This window comes from Bos grunniens, chromosome 1, assembly GCF_055505025.1.
Source record: "Bos grunniens cultivar Pamir isolate PY7600 chromosome 1, Bosgru_T2T1.0, whole genome shotgun sequence".
Classification (NCBI taxonomy): Eukaryota; Metazoa; Chordata; class Mammalia; order Artiodactyla; family Bovidae; genus Bos; species Bos grunniens.
In genome coordinates this window covers 15,379,300-15,399,988 of record NC_141165.1, presented here as the reverse complement: position 1 = coordinate 15,399,988, position 20,689 = coordinate 15,379,300, and the positions used below count along the sequence as shown (strand labels likewise).

The following is a 20,689-nucleotide window of genomic DNA, read 5'->3' as shown; positions in this document are numbered from 1 at the left end:
CCAGGGGCTGGCCTGGATAAATGTCGTGAATGTAAATTTAGCCAAAGAGTTATTAGCACCTAATCAGGCAGTGGTGAGGGTCCCAGACCGGGGAGGGAGGGCAGGCAGCATGGGGAGGGAACCACAGACAGCAGACAGCCTCGTGTGTCTGCACTACCCAAGGGGGGCAGACCTCCGAGAGGTGGTGCTGTTGGAGGCAGGGCCTGGCCATCAGGCTGTCCCTGGCCTGGTCGAAAAGTCTGTGGCTACAGTGTGCTGCTCTGTCTCTCAGGGCAAGTTCCCAGGTACCTCGATCCTGGAAGGATAAGGTCTCAGACAATGGGCTCTGGGTGGACAGTGAAAAGTCACGTACTGGTCCCTGAAAATGATGGTTTCTGGGCTACTTAGACGTGGACTATGCTGAGTGGTCCAGACACCTCCTCCTTCCCTCCCACGGGGCCTTGGACCCCCGTGCCCTGAACTCAAAGCTTCGCCCCAGACTGCAGTCATCACCCACCAGCAGTCGTGCAATCTTGCTCTACCTGGGGCGGGGCAGAGGGATAGGAGGTGCCACTGACTGTCCAAGAGAGGATGACCACAGTCCGTCACAGGGCTGCAAAGCACCCGCACGCTGAGAGCCCGTTTACCTGAACTTCTCTCAGGTCCGCAGGCGTGGTGCTCAGCACCACCGATGGGGAGGCAGAGCTAACCAGGTGCTTCAGAATGTCCTTGAGGCTCTCAGAGACTGCCTCTGTCCCAGCTACCGGGTCCTGTCGAAAGAGGAGGTTGTCACCAGATCATCTCCGAACCGGGCAGAGGGCAGAGGGCACAGGGCACAGGGCAGGCCAACACACGGCTTTCCTGATGCCCTCGACACGAAACAGAAGGTTCAGGCCAGAAAAGACTCACTCGTTCTCATCTTTACTGACCTCAGAAGTCACTCATGCTCCTTATTCTTTAAAGTGGTTAAGAATAATACAGACGCAACATACAAATATGTCAGCATTTCTGTGTATGTTCTTTCAGTCTCTTTCCTCAAATACATAGATGTGTGTTTTTTTCTTTCTTGACTGACATCTGATTTTTTTTTTTTTAATTAAAAAGTATTCAAGGGACTTCCCTGGAAGTCCAGCAGTTATGACTCTGTGCTTCCACTGCAGAGGATATAGGTTTCATCCCCGGTTGGGGAACTAGGATCCCACACACTACATGTGGCCAGAAAAAAAAAAAAAGGATGGAAATCACGTGTTCACAATATTGGAACAAAAAAGATTAGGGTCTTGGATCCCAGATGATACAGAGGAACCACTGTACAAGCCCTGATCTCTCTGCTTCTGAGAAATTAACTTTTGTATTAAAAAAATAATTTAAAAAATCCAAAAAGTTGAAAAGCCCAAGAATGAAGAGAAGTTTGCAGAAGAACAGAAAGCAGGATGATGTGCACCACCAGATGCCAAGCTCTATAAGATTACAATAATTAATACCCAAAAGAAATGTGTCTATATGTTCTAGAATGTTCACACAAACTTAAAATGGAACTACCAGAGACCAAACCCATGCTCCCTGCATTGGAAGTTCGGAGTCTTAACCACTGGACCGCTGGGGAAGTCCCTGGAAGAATTTTTAAATACACATATTTCAGCTGTGCTGATAGTTTTGTAACAGAATAAGAGTCTGAAATAGAGTGAAATTTCAAGAAAATATCATAAAAGCCACTGCAAAGGAGTAACGTGACGACCTCAGCCTTCGGTGTATGTGATTTTGCATGATCTTTCCAGCAATTAAAAGTGACGGCACCCACATGACTTAGCAGCCTGCCCCACTCCCAGTCCCGCTTCCAAAGTCACTTCCTCACACACCCAAGGCCATGGGAGCAGGGAGATGACCTTCAGATTGGAGACGCAGCTTTGAAAGAGCTGGGAGAGAAGGGAGGTGGTGGCCTTGGGAGCCAGGTCTTGGACCCAGCCCGAGACGGAGGTGAGTGACGTGCCTTCACAGGGAAGGAGGGCAACTGAGGGGTGGGTGTCACAGAAGGTCGAGGAAAACCTAGATGCTACCACCGCAGTGGCTCTCAGCCTCCACTGCACAGGAGGGCTTTAAAAGCTTTCCGGTGCAATCAAACCTGCCTGGGGAGGTGGGGCAGTCTTTGGGAATTTTTAAAAACTGCTAGGTGATTACAGGTGCAGCCCAGGTGAGAGCCTGGCATTAAATCCACGGAAGCTACCCCCCCACCCACCATGCTGCCCTGCCTCTGCCCTGCCTGCCATCCCCCAGGATCACACACCAGGGACCCCACTGATCAGAGGCTCCATCCCCCAGAGCTGGTAGTCACAACGTGCCCACGTTCACATATTCATGATGGGGGAAATCACAGAACCTCACAAACTGACCTCCCCTGGGACTTTGGGCTGGACTGTGATGGCCATCTCTGGGGCGCTGATGAAGGACCACTTGATCTGAATGTCTTCCCTCTTCTCCTTCATGTGGAGCTCCAGCTGTTTAAAAAAAAAAATGAAAAAAAGACTATTGGAGGGCTGCTTTCTCCACCGGAGCCTCAATGTATGTCTGTGTGTTCATTTCTTTTCTTAGACAGTGGTTTATCCCCTGCCTTGGCATCCTGTGTGCTTTCAAAATCACAAGGAGGGTCCCCAGTCCCTGACTGCCCCTCCCCTGTCGTGTAGCCTACCCCATCCCCATCAGCACCTTCCTCTGCCTCAACCAACCACTCAGAGAGGAACATCAGGGTCGGGGCTGAACACCAGATCTCATGAAAACCTGCAACCTCTGCTGTGCAGCTCTCTTCTGAGAGCATCACCAAGACATACTGGAGCCGGAGGCACAGAGAAGGGAGCTGGGATGCCTCGTCCACTCCCACACACTCACACGGCCCCCTCCCCTCACCCCACCCTGATTGTATGCAGGGGCGCATCAGCACTCTTAGCCTCTCTTGCCTGGGCCACTGCACAGCCTCCACACGGACTCCAATCTCTCCCAGGGCCCCATTCAGCCCTGCTTGTAAGTCATGGCAGAACGACGCACCCCACCCCAACCCACCCCCCCCCCCCCGCCCCGGCAAAGACAAGCACGCTCCTTGGAACCTGTGAATAGATTTCCTCAAATGGCAAAAGGGACTCTGCACGTGTGATTAGGGTAAGGACACTGAGGTGCGGAAACAATCCTACATGATTCCAGTGAGCCCACAGAGGTATAGGAGCCCTGAAAGATGGAAGAGGAAGACAGAAGAGCATGCAGGGAGAGGTGACTTGAAGACAGAGGAGGATGCCAGAAGCCCGGGGGTACGGTTGCCTCTAGAAGCTGGGACCTGCCCTCAGCTGACAGCCAGCCAGAGATTGGACCCTCAGTCCAACAACTCCAATAAGGAGCTGAATTCTGCCAACAATGGGTGAGCAAGGAAACAGATTCCCTCCAGAGCTCCCAGAAAGGAAGGCAGCCACCAGCACCAGGATTTTAGCCCGTGTTGGACATCACACCTCCAGAATGGTGATTGATAAATGTGTGCCATTTTCAGCTAAGATGTGGTGATTTGCTTCAGCAGCCACAGCAAGCTAAGCTACCATCCCTCCTTCTTCAGCAGGAGGCTCCTTCTACAGCCAAAGTTTTGACCCTTCCAATCTCCATGCTTCCTGCCACCACCCAGGGAAAGGGAAGGAAAGCATGGCTGTAGAATTGTTTTCTCAATACTGGGTACGCCCCCTCATGCTAGCAACCACGTAAAACAAAGGATGCTCCTGTTGCCCTGTAATTCTGGGCGACTCTAGCAAAATCGCACTTTAATTTCATTGCCACAGTCCCTGAGTTGTTCCACCACGTTGGGGAGAGGGCGTAGCTGCTGGTCTCTATGCAGTTTTTATCTGAAGAACAGAGGAGGGAATGCCTCCTGCCAAGAACATTAATAATTCACCAACCTCTAGCAGCTGCTTCTGCTTTGAGAGGTAACCCACAGGCTGCCTTTAAACTGTGTTAAGAGATCAAAGACACAATTGAATTACCTGTGTCTGAGCTGTATAAAATGGCACATCAACAGCATCTCAGGAAACATGTTTCCTTGGTGAATGTTTGTGGTCCTTGCTGAACTCACCCCATCCTGAACACATCCCAGACTTTAAAATTATCTTCTAACCACATTGTCCAAAAAACTAGGGGAAGCAGGAGGGCTTTAACATCTGACAAGTCCATGAGGTCAACTTAACTTCCCTGACTCTTGAAAATGGATAGGGGTATAGAGGATGGGTTTCATAAAAAAAGCCATTTAGGTAGCCAGAAATTTTTGCTTGTCCTGGTTGTTTAAACCCATGTCTTTTAAGGAAACCAAATGGAATACAATCTCTTCTTATGGTTGAGAATCTTGAAAGATTTGGGATCACCCTCCAAATTAGCAGCCAAGCACAAGTTGAATTGGCAGTGACCCCTAAAACAGACCCAGAAATTCACAATTTCTACATGTCAGCTAAATAAGAACATAAGTGAACTTCTGCTCCATGTGTGACATTCACAGTTATCTGATGGGTTAGTCAACCAGAAGCTTCACTAAGTCTATTATAATTATTATCTCTACTTATAATTGTTCAATGTATAAAAATATATCAGTTATAAAAGTTATATACTATGTGTCTATTACAATTATTATAATAATGTTGACTATTCAAAAATAATGGTGATACTCATTTTCTAACATAAAAATAATGAGCCTTTTAAGTTGATTTTTTCAAACACTGAAAGGAAGAATGCTAAGTCCAGACCTTGAGCTGTGTTTCCAAGATGGAGGGGACTTTTGAGGTGCAGCATCTGATTCTAAATTATTAACAGAACCACCTTCCTCATCTCAGATGCCATCATCCTCAATCCAACAGTCAACAACATCTTGGACATGTGCTTTGAAAAATACCATATGTCCCATATTTGATAGATGGAAACTCTGAACTCATTATATATGTGTATACATCAGATCAGATCAGATCAGTCGCTCAGTCGTGTCCGACTCTTTGCGACCCCATGAATCGCAGCACGCCAGGCCTCCCTGTCCATCACCAACTCCCAGAGTTCACTCAGACTCACATCCATAGAGTCGGTGATGCCATCCAGCCATCTCATCCTCTGTCATCCCCTTCTCCTCCTACCCCCAATCCCTCCCAGCATCAGAGTCTTTTCCAATGAGTCAACTCTTCGCATGAGGTGGCCAAAGTACTGGAGTTTCAGCTTTAGCATCATTCCTTCCAAAGAAATCCCAGGGCTGATCTCCTTCAGAATGGACTGGTTGGATCTCCTTACAGTCCAAGAGACTCTCAAGAGTCTTCTCCAACACCACAGTTCAAAAGCATCAATTCTTCGGCGCTCAGCCTTCTTCACAGTCCAACTCTCACATCCATACATGACCACAGGAAAAACCATAGCCTTGACTAGATGGACCTTTGTTGGCAAAGTAATGTCTCTGCTTTTGAATATGCTATCCAGGTTGGTCATAACTTTCCTTCCAAGGAGTAAGCGTCTTCTAATTTCATGGCTGCAGTCACCATCTGCAGTGATTTTGGAGCCCAGAAAAATAAAGTCTGACACTGTTTCCACTGTTTCCCCATCTATTTCCCATGAAGTGATGGGACCGGATGCCATGATCTTCGTTTTCTGAATGTTGAGCTTTAAGCCAACTTTTTCACTCTCCATTTTCACTTTCATCAAGAGGCTTTTGAGTTCCTCTTCACTTTCTGCCATAAGGGTGGTGTCATCTGCATATCTGAGGTTATTGATATTTCTCCCGGCAATCTTGATTCCAGCTTGTGTTTCTTCCAGTCCAGCGTTTCTCATGATGTACTCTGCATATAAGTTAAATAAACAGGGTGACAATATACAGCCTTGATGAACTCCTTTTCCTATTTGGAACCAGTCTGTTGTTCCATGTCCAGTTCGAATTGTTGCTTCCTGACCTGCATACAGATTTCTCAAGAGGCAGATCAGGTGGTCTGGTATTCTCATCTCTTTCAGAATTTTCCACAGTTTATTGTGATGCACACAGTCAAAGGCTTTGGTATAGTCATTAAAGCAGAAATAGATGTTTTTCTGGAACTCTCCTGCTTTTTCCATGATCCAGCAGAGGTTGGCAATTTGATCTCTGGTTTTTCTGCCTTTTCTAAAACCAGCTTGAGCATCAGGAAGTTCACGGTTTACATATTGCTGAAGCCTGGCTTGGAGAATTTTGAGCATTACTTATGTGTGTACATATGGTGGCTTTGGTGGTTTAGTCACTAAGTCATGTCCGAGTCTTGCAACCCCATGGACTGTAGTCCGCCAGGCTCCTCTGTCCATGGCGATTCTCCAGGCGAAAATAGTGAAGTGGATTGCCATTTCCTTCTCTAGGTGTGTATATATGTGTGTGTGCATACACCTGTGTGTGTGTCCATGTGTATATATGTGTGTACATACACCTGTGTGTGTATATACAGTGTGTATTTATTTATTTATTTGGAGTGGATAGCCTTTCTGTTCTCCAGGGGAACTTCCCCACCCAGGGATCAAACCCAGGTCTCCCACATTGCAGGTGGATTCTCTACCAGGTGAGCCACAAGGGAAGCCCAAGAACACTGGAGTGGGTAGCCTATCCCTTCTCCAGTGGATCTTCCCGACCCAGGAATCGAACCAGGGTCTCCTGCATTGCAGGCAGATTCTTTACCAACTGAGCTATCAGAGAAGCCTGTGTGTATTTATACATAAACCCATTACATGCACACTTTTGTATTTCCCACAAAGACAATATAATATGAAGGTAACAGTCTGAAACCAATGAACAGTAGTTAATGAAAACAGGAGCATGCGCGTCTGTGACAGCGCCCCACGCACCCTACAGATTTACGAAAACTGTTTTCCTAGGACAGACTCAGTCTCCCAATCTTACCTGTAGATGGAGCGGAGAGAGCCGCACGCCATACAGCGAGCGCCCTGCGTCCTCAGGTGAGGGTGGCCCCGCGCTGACCAGGAACTGGATGGTCTCGCCCACCGCATGGCAGAATACCACCTGCAGGGGGGACCAGAGAACACGCGAGTGTTACACCGGAGAGAGGACAGCGTCCGCCTTACCCATCTGCATCTCACGGAACAAAATAGCCTGGACTCCACAGATGAGCAAGAATGAGAACTCAGTTTCAAATGTGGGTGCATATCTAGATGCATATCTTTTCTATTACACCAGAGCTTAAAAACTAGAAACAATATTTCCAATCTTTTATCCCTGATGTATTCTCAGTTCAGTTCAGTCGTTCAGTCGCTCAGTCGTGTCCGACTCTTTGGGACCCCATGAATTGCAGCACGCCAGGCCTCCCTGTCCATCACCAACTCCCAGAGTTCACCCAGACTCACATCCATCGAGTCAGTGATGCCAGCCATCTCATCCTCTGTCGTCCCCTTCTCCTTCTGCCCCCAATACCTCCCAGCATCAGAGTCTTTTCCAGGACTTGCCCAAATCTAGTCAGAATCTTTCCACACAATTTTTTTTTCCTTTAAATATTTCTTTTTTCTATTTCTTCATGCAGCTGATTTTTAAATTTCCTGGGCAATTTATTCATATGGAGTGAAAGCCATTAGCCATCATCTCTCACTAAAAAAATGAGCCTTAAAAAGAAAATTAGTTATGGATGTTTACAGGTAAAAATTTTTAAAAAGTACCCAGAACATAAGAAATTGTTTCTATTTAAATATATTGTAACCTATTGGGGTTTAAAAAGATGTGGGGATAATTCAAAGAACTGTGAAATATTGAACGGTTACAAAATGATACAGTCTTAACAAAAATAGAGTTGTTAAAATGAGCTCATTTAAAAACCTATGAGACAAAGCAATTACATCAGGAACAAACCAGACCATATTCCTGACATAAATCACAAAGCACTTTAGAGAGAGGACTGTGAATGCTGTTACTGCAAAGGGAAGCATTCAGTCTCTGCCAGCGAATCCCTTACAGGAGCAGACCTTCCAGAAGGAGGGACTGGCCACCCTCCTGGCAGGATGCCAAGCGAGCCCAGCACAGGCTGACTATGAGGCCAGGTACCAGGTGTGCCTGGTAGAGGGGTGCTGGGGAGGACGAGGGGTGCCTGGCAGGGGGCCAGCGTGTCTGGCCAAGGCCAAGGCATCAGAGGCTGAGAGGAAGGCAAGATGGACCCCTACACTCCCAAGGGAACAGCTGACCCCCACATCGGATGGTGTCACTTGGGAAGGAAGGAAAAATTCTTTAATTCTCTGGTGGATTTAGAACCTAAAATACCAAGTAGAAAGATTAACAAAATAATTACTTTGTCGGGGCAACTGCTATTTCACAAAGTTCAGGCTGAAAACATGTCTCCCTCCCCTCTCCTGATCCCTGGCTTACTGGCCCCCTCACAGGCATAGCTCCACTCAGAGCCCACCTGCCCATCCAAAAATGACCTGACCTGTACTACACAGGGAGCCCCCAGCAAGGGGTCCATTTCCAGGGTCCACTATAAAAGCTTTTGGCAGCACAGGGTTAGAAAAAGAAAACCCTGCCTTTTCTAAATACTGGCAGAAAAGTGCAGAACCCTCGTTTCATCCACTGTTGTAAAGGCCCTCTCTGAGGACTGACTTATGAGGATTAGTTACGTCTTTATCACGTTACTGCATCTCCAGAGTTCATCAAAGGCTGGAACAAAAAAATGTTTGTATAAGAAATGTCGCCCATTCACTTTAAAAATAAATGCTCTGTAAACAGTCCTTGTAGGAGGAATGTATTTTGGTGCCGGATGAGGTACACACACACAAGTGACATGATAGAAAATTCTGTCCTTTGTCTCAAGAGCGGAGGTCATTTTACTCTTTAAAGTAAAAAAAAAAAAAAAAAAAAAACAGTGATTGGTTGACTTCTGTTATTTCTATGGAACTTTCTATATGAAGCTAATTAGAACGTCACTGAGAACCTTGACAGATTCATTAGCGCCCTAACTCAAGGAAGAGTTTGGTTTCTGTTTGTATTCAGTTCTACAAAAAGCTGGACCCCTCTGCTGATCCAGTGGTTAAGAATCCCCGGGGGCAGCCTAGATGGGGGTGAGTTTGGGGGAGAATGGAGATATATATATATATACATACACACATATGGCAGAGTTCCTTCACTGTTCACGTGAAACTATAACAATATTGTTAATTGATGGAAAACTCAGCAGTGGCCACAGGACTGGAAAAGGTCAATTTTCATTCCAATCCCGAAGAAAGGCAATGCCAAAGAATGCTCAAACTACTGCACAATTGCACTCATCTCACATGCTAGTAAAGTAATGCTCAAAATTCTCCAAGCCAGGCTTCAGCAATACGCGAACCATGAACTTCCTGATGTTCAAGCTGGTTTTAGAAAAGGCAGAGAAACCAGAGATCAAATTGCCAACATCTGCTGGATCATGGAAAAAGCAAGACAGCTCCAGAAAAACATCTATTTCTGCTTTAATGACTATACCAAAGCCTTTGACTGTGTGCATCACAATAAACTGTGGAAAATTCTGAAAGAAATGGGAATACCAGAACACCTGACCTGCCTCTTGAGAAACCTGTATGCAGGTCAGGAAGCAACAGTTAGAACTGGACATAGAACAACAGACTGGTTCCAAATAGGAAAAGGAGTTCGTCAAGGCTGTATATTGTCACCCTGTTTATTTAACTTATATGCAGAGTACATCATGAGAAACGCTGGACTGGAAGAAACACAAGCTGGAATCAAGATTGCCGGGAGAAATATCAATAACCTCAGATATGCAGATGACACCACCATTATGGCAGAAAGTGAAGAGGAACTCAAAAGCCTCTTGATGAAAGTGAAAGTGGAGAGTGAAAAAGTTGGCTTAAAGCTCAACATTCAGAAAACGAAGATCATGGCATCCGGTCCCATCACTTCATGGGAAATAGATGGGGAAACAGTGGAAACAGTGTCAGACTTTATTTTTCTGGGCTCCAAAATCACTGCAGATGGTGACTGCAGCCATGAAATTAGAAGACGCTTACTCCTTGGAAGGAAAGTTATGACCAACCTAGATAGCATATTCAAAAGCAGAGACATTACTTTGCCAACAAAGGTTCATCTAGTCAAGGCTATGGTTTTTCCTGTGGTCATGTATGGATGTGAGAGTTGGACTGTGAAGAAGGCTGAGTGCCGAAGAATTGATTCTTTTGAACTGTGGTGTTGGAGAAGACTCTTGAGAGTCTCTTGGACTGCAAGGAGATCCAACCAGTCCATTCTGAAGGAGATCAGCCCTGGGATTTCTTTGGAAGGAATGATGCTAAAGCTGAAACTCCAGTACTTTGGCCACCTCATGCGAAGAGTTGACTCATTGGAAAAGACTCTGATGCTGGGAGGGATTGGGGGCAAGAGGAGAAGGGGACGACAGAGGATGAGATGGCTGGATGGCATCACTGACTCGATAGACGTGAGTCTGAGTGAACTCTGGGAGTTGGTGATGGACAGGGAGGCCTGGCGTGCTGCGATTCATGGGGTCGCAAAGAGTCGGACACGACTGAGCGACTGATCTGATCTGATCTGATCTGATACACCAATACAAAGTTAAAAGTAACTATAAGAAAAGAAAAGAATCTGCCTGTCAATGCAGGGGACACGGGTTCCACCCCTGGTCAGGGAAGATTCCAGATGCCTCAGGGCAACTAAGCTCGCGTGCACCACAGCTGCTGAGCCCATGCTCTGCAACAAGAGGAGCCACTGCTAAGAGAAACTGCAAACCACAAGCAGAGAAAGCCTGCATGCTGCACTGCAATCAAAAATAAATCCATTAATTAATTTTAAAAAAGAATGAAAAAAAATTTTTAAAAAGCTACCCCACTGCTTTGTTTCTGATACATGGATAGCTGAAGCACCTGGCTAAAAGCAATTAAACCAATAATCCAGCATAGATTTTAAGAGTTTAAAACTTCTAGAATGCAAACCTCAAAGGTCACAATTACCATTCATGTCACATCTGGAAACTAGATGCAATCATTGACAACGGGACACCTTTTGCAGAGATCCCTGGAAGGTCTTCCCGGCCATACGCCAATGCTCTCAGTAACACCTGTTATACGGACCAATCGTTTCTTGGCCTCTCTTCAGTGTTCAGCTGAAAAACCTAATTAAAACAACTATCTGATCAGTTTCAAGATGGGCAAACAAAATGCCCCCACCATTCCTACGGGTCCAGTTGGGAGGGATAATGACCAGGGCCAGCCTCTGCTCCTCCACCCTGAGAGTAAAAGTCCCATTTGTCAAATGGACCAGAACAAAATGGAAAAGAGATTTTAAATATAAGTAATCTTCTTTCAGGGCATTATGGTGTTTTATACACAATGGGGATTAAATGATCTCAACCCAGGCAAATATTGGCTGGGCCGTCCCTGTAACCAAGGGGTCCCCTCTTGGAATGGCAGAAGGCAGGATCACCCAATGCAAGGTCAAGCAGACCCTTCCAACCAGGGCCAGAGTGACCAGGGTTGATGTCTATTAAATACAGACAAACAGGTAGAGACCCCGATCTTGACCCTAGAGTCTTCCTACCCCAAACACAGACCTGTTCATAAGGCTCCCTTCTGAAGTTTATACATTGGGTCCTCAGAGCATCCCAATTATACCGAGCTGTTTGATATGGCTCGGGCTTCCAGGTGCATGTGTGCCAAGTTACTTTACTCACGTCTGATTCTCTGTTGTTGTTTAGTCACTAAGTCGTGTCTGACTCTTTTGCGACCCTATGGACTATAGCCCGCCAGGCTCCTCTGTCCATGAGATTCTCCAGGCAAGAATACTGGAGTGGGTTGCCATGCCGTCCTCCAGGAGATCTTCCCAACCCAGGGACTGAACCCGTGGTAAAGAATCTGCCTGCCAATGCAGGAGATGCAGGAAACATGGGTTTGATCTGTGGGGCCATAAAGAAGGGTGAAAGATGAAGAACTGATGCTAAGTTGTGGTACTGGAGAAGACTCTTGAGAGTCCCTTGGACTGCAAGGAGATCAAACCAGTCAATCCTAAAGGAAATCAAGCCTGAAGACTCATTGAAGGACTGATGCTAAAGCTGAAGCTCCAATACTTTGGCCTGATGTGAAGAGCCAACTCATTGGAAAAGACCTTGATGCTGGGAAATACTGAAGGCAAAAGGAGAAGAGGGCAGTAGAGGATGAGATGGTTAGACAGCATCATTGACTCAATGGATATGAGTCTCCCAGCAAACTTCGGGAGATGGTGAAGGACAGGGAAGCCTGACATGCTGCAGTCCATGGGGTCTCAAAGAGTCAAACACGACTGAGTGACCGAACAACAACACTACCAGGAGGTACTGTTACTACATACTGCAGCTTAATGTGGGCTTTCCTTGGCTTAAAAATCTGAGAATGCATTATCCTCCATGGTCTCTATGCATTAAAAGACACATATAAGACACTGCCTTTAAAATGAGGGCAGGGGAGAGCTGGGTCTTTTCCAGGCTGGCTGTTAGTGTTCTACTCAGTCATATCTTCACCATTAGCCACTGCCTTGTGTTCCAACTCACAAGCAAACCCCCAGCTTGCCTGAGGGTCCTTTCAGCAGTCTACACCAGGCAAAGTACCTGAGGGCTGATTCAGCCTAGATTCCATCTGCCTGCCTCCAAACAAATAGGTGGCCCTCCCAGAAGCTCTGCCCCTATTCCGGCCCCAAAGGGTGGGGCCCCCAGGGAGGAATCTCTCACCTGCCTTTAGAAAGACCCGGCTTCAAAACAGTTTCACAAGTTGTTAGAACTTTAGCATAAATACCAGGCTAATAGGGTACCTGGAATTTCAAGTCATGCAAAACCAAAAAAAAAAAAAAAGTCAATTAGTTCCATGGTGGCTCAGTGGTAAAGAATCTGCCTGTCAATGCAGGGGACACCAATCCCATTCCTGGGTGGAGAAGATCCTACATGCTACAGGGCAACTAAGCCCGTGCACCGACCTACTGAGCCTGCGCTTTAGAGCCCAGGAGCTGCAACTACGGAAGCCCGTGTGCCTACAGCCCATGCTCTGCAACAAGAGAAGCCGCTATGAGAAGAAGCTGTTGCATCACGACTAGAGAGTAGTCCCCGCTACAACTAGATAAAAGTCCCTGCACAGCAATGAAGACCCAGCACAACCATAAGTAAATAAATAAATATTCACTTATCCAGAAAAAAAAAGTCAACCAAATTTCCTATTTGCAACTACAACTTTGTGTTCCACTACCCTGGCAAAGGAGAAGGGGACGGCAGAGGATAAGATGGTTGGATGGACATGAACTTGGGCAAACTCTGGGAGATGGTGAGGGACAGGGAGGACTGGTGTGCTGCAGTCCATGGGGTTGCAAAGTCAGACATGACTCAGTGACTGAACAACAACACACTTGCAAAGCAAGGGGTTCACCAAGGTTTGGAGAGAGCAGAGGAGACCCAGGAATCTCTCAGAGTATATTTTAGTGTATAAATGTATAACAGACAGCCTTTAGATCGAAAAAGTCCATGTGCTCAGAATACACAATTCATACCCAGGGAGGGTTGCGGGGTTCCCCGACATATCAAGTGGAATAAGATTCTGGGGGAAATTCCAAGCAAATGCCTCAATCTGTTTGTTGCTATGGTTTCATGGAAGCAAAGGTTGGTTAGTGCCTTTCAGTTCCCCTTTTCCCATCTTCCCTCTTTCCTGGGGAGGGTGGGAGCTTAAGTGAAATGATAAACGTAAAATGATAATAATAAAAAAGGAAAGATAATAGTAACAGCACCATTTACAGTGTATCACAGTCAGAGCCTGTTTCTGGAGGCTGATTCGGGTTCAATTAAGCCTCTGCTTATTCAGTGGTTCCTGGTTCCCTCACTAGCCTCTCTATACCTTGGCTTCCCCCTCTATGCAAAGGTCACGATGCTTCCTTGGGTGGAGGAGAGCTGTGGGTGCTAAGGAGAACAGACAGAGCCTGTATAGCCCAACGACATCAGGAGCAGGTCCCTGCAGGAACTGCACAGGCTGGGGCCAGGCAGGGGTTCACCTTTACAGACACAGCCCGTGGCTCAGAGGGAGAAGGAAATACCCGACAAGCTTGGTGCCAGCCTGGATCTCTCTGACTTCTAGATCTTACTCCAGTCTGCGTGGATTTCTGTTTATTTAAAACTTTAACCTGAAGCTGATCGATGCACCATTAGAAGCCTCTATTTATTTACAAATGACACAGACAACAAAGCTAATTCATACTTCAGGGGTAGGGCCACCCACCAAGGTAAACATCACTGCAGTCCCTCAGCACCAATGACTGTCGCTTTCCCTGGTGAGCCTTCAACATACGAATCCTGTTTACAGGGACACTCACCACGCTTGCTAAGGAAACGTGTGGCCTTTGCAGCAGGTGCCCGTCCTGCACAATCTGTCTGACCCTGGTTCATGTTCAGGGAGCTCAAATGCTGCCCGTGTAGACCTCATGCCTCCACAGGTGCATCAGGAGGGGCCACTGCTGCCACCTGAGGACGAAGAGCTGCTCTCGGGCCACTTGCAACACAGAAATTAAGTCTCCATCTTCTGGGTCAAACATTCTGGAGCAAAGCTCTTCCAGGACATGAGCAAAGAGAATGCAGCTGAAACTTGTTGCTCTTGTGTAAGAGTGTAATTACAGTCTGGGAGAGAGAAATGTGCTTGGGGCGTGTTGGGACTGGAAGGGACGACACAGAGAGCCCTGCAGAGAAGTTGAAGGGTGATGCCTTGCTCCATGAGTGCTGTAGACAGGGGTGCTTCCAGTCGCCACCTGAAAAGATGCCCTTCCAGAGGAACGCAGGTGCCCTGTCCCAGGAGCACTCCCTTAGAGAAATGCCCCAGCCGCTGGTAGGCTTGTCTCTTGGGATAAATATTTGGTGCTGTCCTCAGATCATGGCACACAGCTTCTAAAACCCTTGGAATCTCCGGAGTGATAAGAATGTCTTTTGGATGCTAAGGAGATGACTGGTGGCTGGGGACCTAGATAACAACAGGAGGCAGGGAGGAGGTCAGCACAATCAAGGCGTGATGAGAGGGGAGAAGCTTTGCCACCTGGAGCTCAGGGGAATGAATAGGGACTAGAGATGGGATCACAGACCCATGGCCTGTGGTTTAATCAGACGTTCTCTGTAATGGAACCTCCATAAAACCCTTTATCAATGGGGTTCAGAGAGCATCTGGTCCTGGAAGGGTGGCACATATAGAGGGCATGGAAGTTCCCGTCCCTTCTCCCTTCCCTGCTCCAGACACCTTTGCCATTTGGCTGTCCCTGAGCTGTGTTCTTTATAAGACACTGGTAATGGCTCAGAGGGTAAAGCGTCTGCCTACAACGTGGGAGACCCGGGTTCAATCCCTGGGTCAGGAAGATCCCCTGGAGAAGGAAATGGCAACCCCCTCCAGTACTCTTCCCTAGAAAATCCCATGGACTGAGAAGCCTGGTAGGCTACAGTCCATGAGGTCACAAAGAGTCGGACACGACTTCAATTTCACTTTCAATAGTAAGGAAGGGCTTTCCAGGTGGCTCAGTGGTAAAGAATCCTCCTGCAGTCTAGGAGACCCAGGTTTGATCCTTTTGCAGGGAGGATCCCTTGGATGGCTACACACTCCAGTATTCTTGCCTGGGAAATCCCATGGACAGGGGAGCCTGTGGGCTACGGTCCATGAGGTCACAACAAGTCAGACACGACTGAGCAAGTAAACAACAATAGTAAGGAAACTGCTTTCCCAAGTTCTGTGAGCTGTTCTAGCATAAGGAGGGGCTGTGGGAACCTTCAACCTTATAGCCAGTTGGTGGGTACAGGAAGGTCAGACCTAGGGTTGGCCCTTGACCTGAGGGGTCTGCACTGTACTTAGTGCCAGAATTGAATTGAATTGTAGGACACCCAGTTGGTGTTCAGAGGATTGGAGGACTGCTTGTTGGGTGAAAGAAAAAATGCACACATTTGGTGTCAAGAGTCACAAGTAAACCACTGAGAGGTCCCCATTCAGCCCTGGCTGCAGGGTGTGGAATGTGTAGCTCCCGTGGGTCCTGGCTGCAGGGTGCAGAATGTGTAGCTCCCATGGGTCCTGCAAGACGACTCTGATGCTCTGACCTATGCAAGACCCCACTCTCTGTGCAGGACCGGGGCAGGGGGCTTGCTGATGAACAGATATTTGTAACGGTGGTTACTTTGGCGCACAGGGGTCTTCAGGGGCTGCAGGAGAAAGTCAGAGCACAGAGCACTTGGAGGGCGGGGGAGGCCCAGTTCTGTTCTGGGGGGGTCCTGCAGGGAGACTCGTTCAAACCCAAGTTGAAAAGATACCCACAAAGGGAGACCAGCACCCCATTCTCATCTGACCCAAGCCCCATTCAAGTCTTGATCCAAGACGTGACTATATACCAGCCCCCTTGTCCAGGCAGATTCCTCCTCTTCGTTACCTCAAATACCATCCACACGTCCCTTGTCAGGGCTGAGACAGGAGGATGAGAAACACGGACCCTGATGCTCTGAGGGGAGCAGAGAAAGGACAGGGCGGGGGGGTGGCGGTGGTGGTGGATGTCCTAGAATCTCCTGTCTGTATTCCTTGGACACGTTCTGTTTGTATCGTGAGGTTCTGCTGTGGATTTTCCCTTCTCAGGAATTACACTGCACCGAGAAAACATGTGACGGTGCTGGTACAGGATTCAGTCTAAGTTTGGAGACCCTGGGGGTGGCTCAGACCCTGAAAGGAGGAAGGCACTGTCATCAGCTCCTGGGATGATGTCTGTCCTTCATTTAACTTGTGGATATTTGGGAACCTCCCATGGGGACACGTTACAAGAGAAATTGACTAGTCAGGCTCGACTGCTTTGCAAGCGGGTACCCTGAAATGGGCTGTGATCAGCCAAGATGCATGTCCAAGAGAGGAAGAGGTTGCATACAGGATCCAAGCACCTGGGGGTATCCTGCTCCCCACTTCCCAGGGGCCAGGTGGATCCCCACAGGGCGCCTGAGCTGGTTCCCTGGGACCACGACCCTCAACCCACTTTCCTGCATTGCTCAGGGGGCTGAGTTCCTGCCCAAGAGGAGGGCCCTGATGCCAGCACAAAGGTACTGGCAGGCGCCCAGGTCCTCTCTGGCCAAGAAAACATAGGAGTCAAGAACTATGAAGAAACTTGTAAAAGAAAACAAAATCGTGTTCACTTTCCAGTAGTTTACTAGGTGAAAAGCTTCCTAGAACAGTGTGGACAGCTGCCCGTGGTCCCATCTGCAGGGAGCAAAGGAAGGAGGGCTGAGAGCAAGGAGGAAGAGGGCAGACTTAAAAAACTTGATGCTGGGCTTCCCTGGTGGTCCCATGGTTAAGAATCCACCTTGCAATACAAGGAACACCTGTTTGATCCCTGGTTTGGGAAGATCCCCCGTGCTGGGGAGCAACTAAGCCCATCCACCACAACTACTGAGCCCATGGGCCGCAACTAGCGAAGCCCGTGCACCTAGAGCCCGTGATCTGCAACAGGAGAAGCCCACCACAGTGAGAAGCCCACACACCGCAACAAAGTGTAGCCTCCCACTTGCCCCAGCTAGAGAAAGCCTGAGGGCAGCAACAAAGACCCAATACAACCAAAATAAAAAATTAATTAATTAAATGTTTAAAAAAGAGTTAATGACAGGCTTAAAAAAAAAAAAAAAGCCTGTGCAACTTCTATACATTGTTTTCAACTTTTTGATGGGTGTGCAATATTTCTGCCATGGTATTAAAACAAACACAGTTTAACCATTCACTTTCCAAACGTTGCGTTTCTGGTACTATCTATATATCAAGACCTTTAAAAATGGTCTATGGCCATTTCTCATCCCTGCTCCCTCCCCAGCACCTCCAAGCCAGTCTCTGAGCTCTGTTCTCTTAATACTGACAGTGTCAGAAATCAGGGAACAGAAACCATCCATCACAAAGGGACTTGAGGCTTATTTGTCAATAATAGGGCACTCAATCTGGAGAAGGCAATGGCACCCCACTCCACTACTCTTACCTGGAAAATCCCCTGGACAGAGGAGCCTGGTAGGCTGCAGTCCATGGAGTCGCTAAGAGTCGGACACAGCTAAGCGACTTCACTTTCACTTTCACTTTTCACTTTCATGCATCGGAGAAGGAAATGGCAACCCACTCCAGTGTTCTTGCCTGGAGAATCCCAGGGACGGGGGAGCCTGGTGGGCTGCCATCTGTGGGGTCGCGCAGAGTCAGACACGACTGAAGTGATTTAGCAGCAGCAGCAGCAGCAGGGCACTCAATCAATGCACAGGGGCACATCCCAAGCAGGGGACTCAGGTAGGCCAGGCCTACAGCAAGCTGCCCCCAGACCCCTAGCTTTTGAAACCTGGGCACTGCACCATCTGCTCACAGGGCCCCTTCCAGCTCTCACGGGCTGTGCTGGTGCCAGCATCCTGCCTTATTGCCACCAGTTTTCTCCCAACATCTCCCAGGGATTTCCCATGCTTCCTGCAGGGGTTATGGAGCTCTGAGACTCCAGGATCCACCAGGGCATGGGGAGAGAGAGCCCTTTTGCATTGCCAGGGCAAAGGACGCTGGGTCAGTGCCTGGGTGACCAATTCTGGAGTCCATGGTGGAGCTGATTGTGTGTACCTACAACCCAGGAACCCCACACCAGCCCCAGAGATACTCCCAGGCTTGAGTCTGAGGACTCAGGAGACAGTTCAGGGCAGCCTTGCTGCACTTGTGAAAAAGAGAAAACCATCTCATTGTCCATCTGCGGAAGGTGGACAAAGCTGCCTGTGCCCACCCAGAGTCGTGAACTGCAGTTCCAGCTAAATGAACTAGAGCCCCAAAAACCAACCTGGGTGAACATTCAAACTGCCATGTTCTTATAAAGAGAAAGCTTGTTGGGAAAACGTACACACAAAACAATAAACATTTGAAATGCACAAATGATGTTCAGCTGACCCAGGGTGGGGGTGGGCGGGGATACACAAGGATGGGGTTCCAGGGGCCGGGTGGGAGCTCCTTCTGGGCCCAGGGGCCAGCCAGGTATCTCCTCCTCACAGTCTGCTAAACGGTATGCATTTAACTTGACAATAAAACATCAAGATCCAAGAGGAAGCTTACACTTGAGAGTCTCTCAGCACTTCACAGAGACTTTTTATTACAAAAAATTCTTCCCATTTTTTGTGGTAGTTGACCAGTGTAATAAATAATTTCAGCCTGTGAACTGTTAGCAACTATAAAATAAACTCTGTGTAATAGCTAAATGGCTAAAATCTATATACCATGCTACAGAATTATTCACATATTATTTATAACTGTACCTATATAAATCTAGAGCTTCCCTGGTGGCACAGTGGTAAGGAACCCGCCTGCCAATACAGGAAACATGAGTTCCATCCCCGGGTCGGGAAGATCCGCTGGAGAAGGAAATGGCAACCCACTCTAGTATTCTTGCCTGGGAAATTCCTTGGACAGGGGAGCCTGGCAGGTTCCAGTCCTTGGGGTCACAAAGAGTCGGAAATGACTTAGCAACTAAACAACATTTTATAAATTATAAAATGTATGTTTATAATTTAATAAAATTTATAGATCAGTCCTGGGTGTTCATTGGAAGGACTGATGTTGAAGCTGAAACTCCAGTACTTTGGCCACCTCATGCGAAGAGTTGACTTATTGGAAAAAACTCTGATGCTGGGAGGGATTGAGGGCGAGAGGAGAAGGGGACGACAGAGGATGAGATGGTTGGATAGCATCACCGACTCAATGGACATGGGTTTGGGTGGACTCTGGGAGTTGGTGATGGTCAGGGAGGCCTGGCATGCTGCAGTTCATGGGGTCGCAAAGAGTCAGACATGACTGAGCGACTGAACTGAGCTGATATGTATATAAATTTACATATAATCCAATCATTTAAACTATACAATCAAATGGCTTTTAAATATACTAAATATTTGTTAAATACATTTCACATTGTTGTACGAGCATCACCAGCACCACCTTTAGAACGTTTCATCACCCCTTAAAATCCCATCCCCATTAGCAGTCACTGTTCACAGCCCACTCCCAGGCCCTGGACACTACTTGTCTACTTTCTGTCTCTATTGATTTATCTATTCTAAATATTTCATATGAATGGAATCTCATAATATGTGTCATGTCTGGCTTCTTCCGCTTAGTGGAATGTCTTCAAGGCTCATCCATGTGGGAGCATGTGTCAGAATCGCATTCCTTCATGAGGCCAAATAATACTCCATCATGTGGGAATGCCATATTTCATTTATCCATTCATCAGTGATGGGCCATATTTTATTTATTTTTTTGGTGTAAGATGTCTGGCATTTTCAATAATTCTAAGAATAAATTCCCCCACCCCAGTTAAAAAAAAAAGAAAACCGAAATATAGTTGATTACAATGTTGTGTCAATCTCTGGTGTATAGTAAAGTGACCCAGTTATACATCCCAGTTTTAAATTGGCTTCCTGGGTGAGGAAAGGCCTCCAGCAGGTGACGGCGCCTGGCTCACCTTCTCCTGGGCCGACTGGGCCACGCTGGAGACTTGCTGCACAGTCAGCTCTAGGGGTGGCTGCAGCAGGTCCTCCTGGAAGCAGAGGAGCAGCGGGCCCTGGAACAGAAGAGCAGAGTGAGGAGACGGTGCCCTGGGAGGGTGGGGGGGCGGGGGGAGCTACTTTCTAAAGGAGATGACGTACTTGCTGCAAAGCTCTGCAGCTCTGCAGCTCTAAGAAGATGTGATATGACTTCATTTAGTTCA

General features: G+C 47.5%; 1 protein-coding gene across 1 annotated transcript in view; it reads right to left on the bottom strand.

The window, feature by feature from the left end:
• The window catches only part of C2CD2 (C2 calcium dependent domain containing 2), a 65,681-nt gene that overhangs the window by 32,278 nt on the left and 12,714 nt on the right, over nt 1-20,689 (bottom strand). Inside the window, exons 2-5 of the mRNA XM_086315786.1 lie at nt 20,444-20,542; nt 6,884-7,003; nt 2,370-2,474; nt 627-749 (exon numbers count right to left, since the gene is read on the bottom strand). Of these exons, the coding sequence (XP_086171912.1) occupies nt 627-749; nt 2,370-2,474; nt 6,884-7,003; nt 20,444-20,542 (447 nt within the window). The remainder of the gene's footprint in view (nt 1-626; nt 750-2,369; nt 2,475-6,883; nt 7,004-20,443; nt 20,543-20,689) is intronic.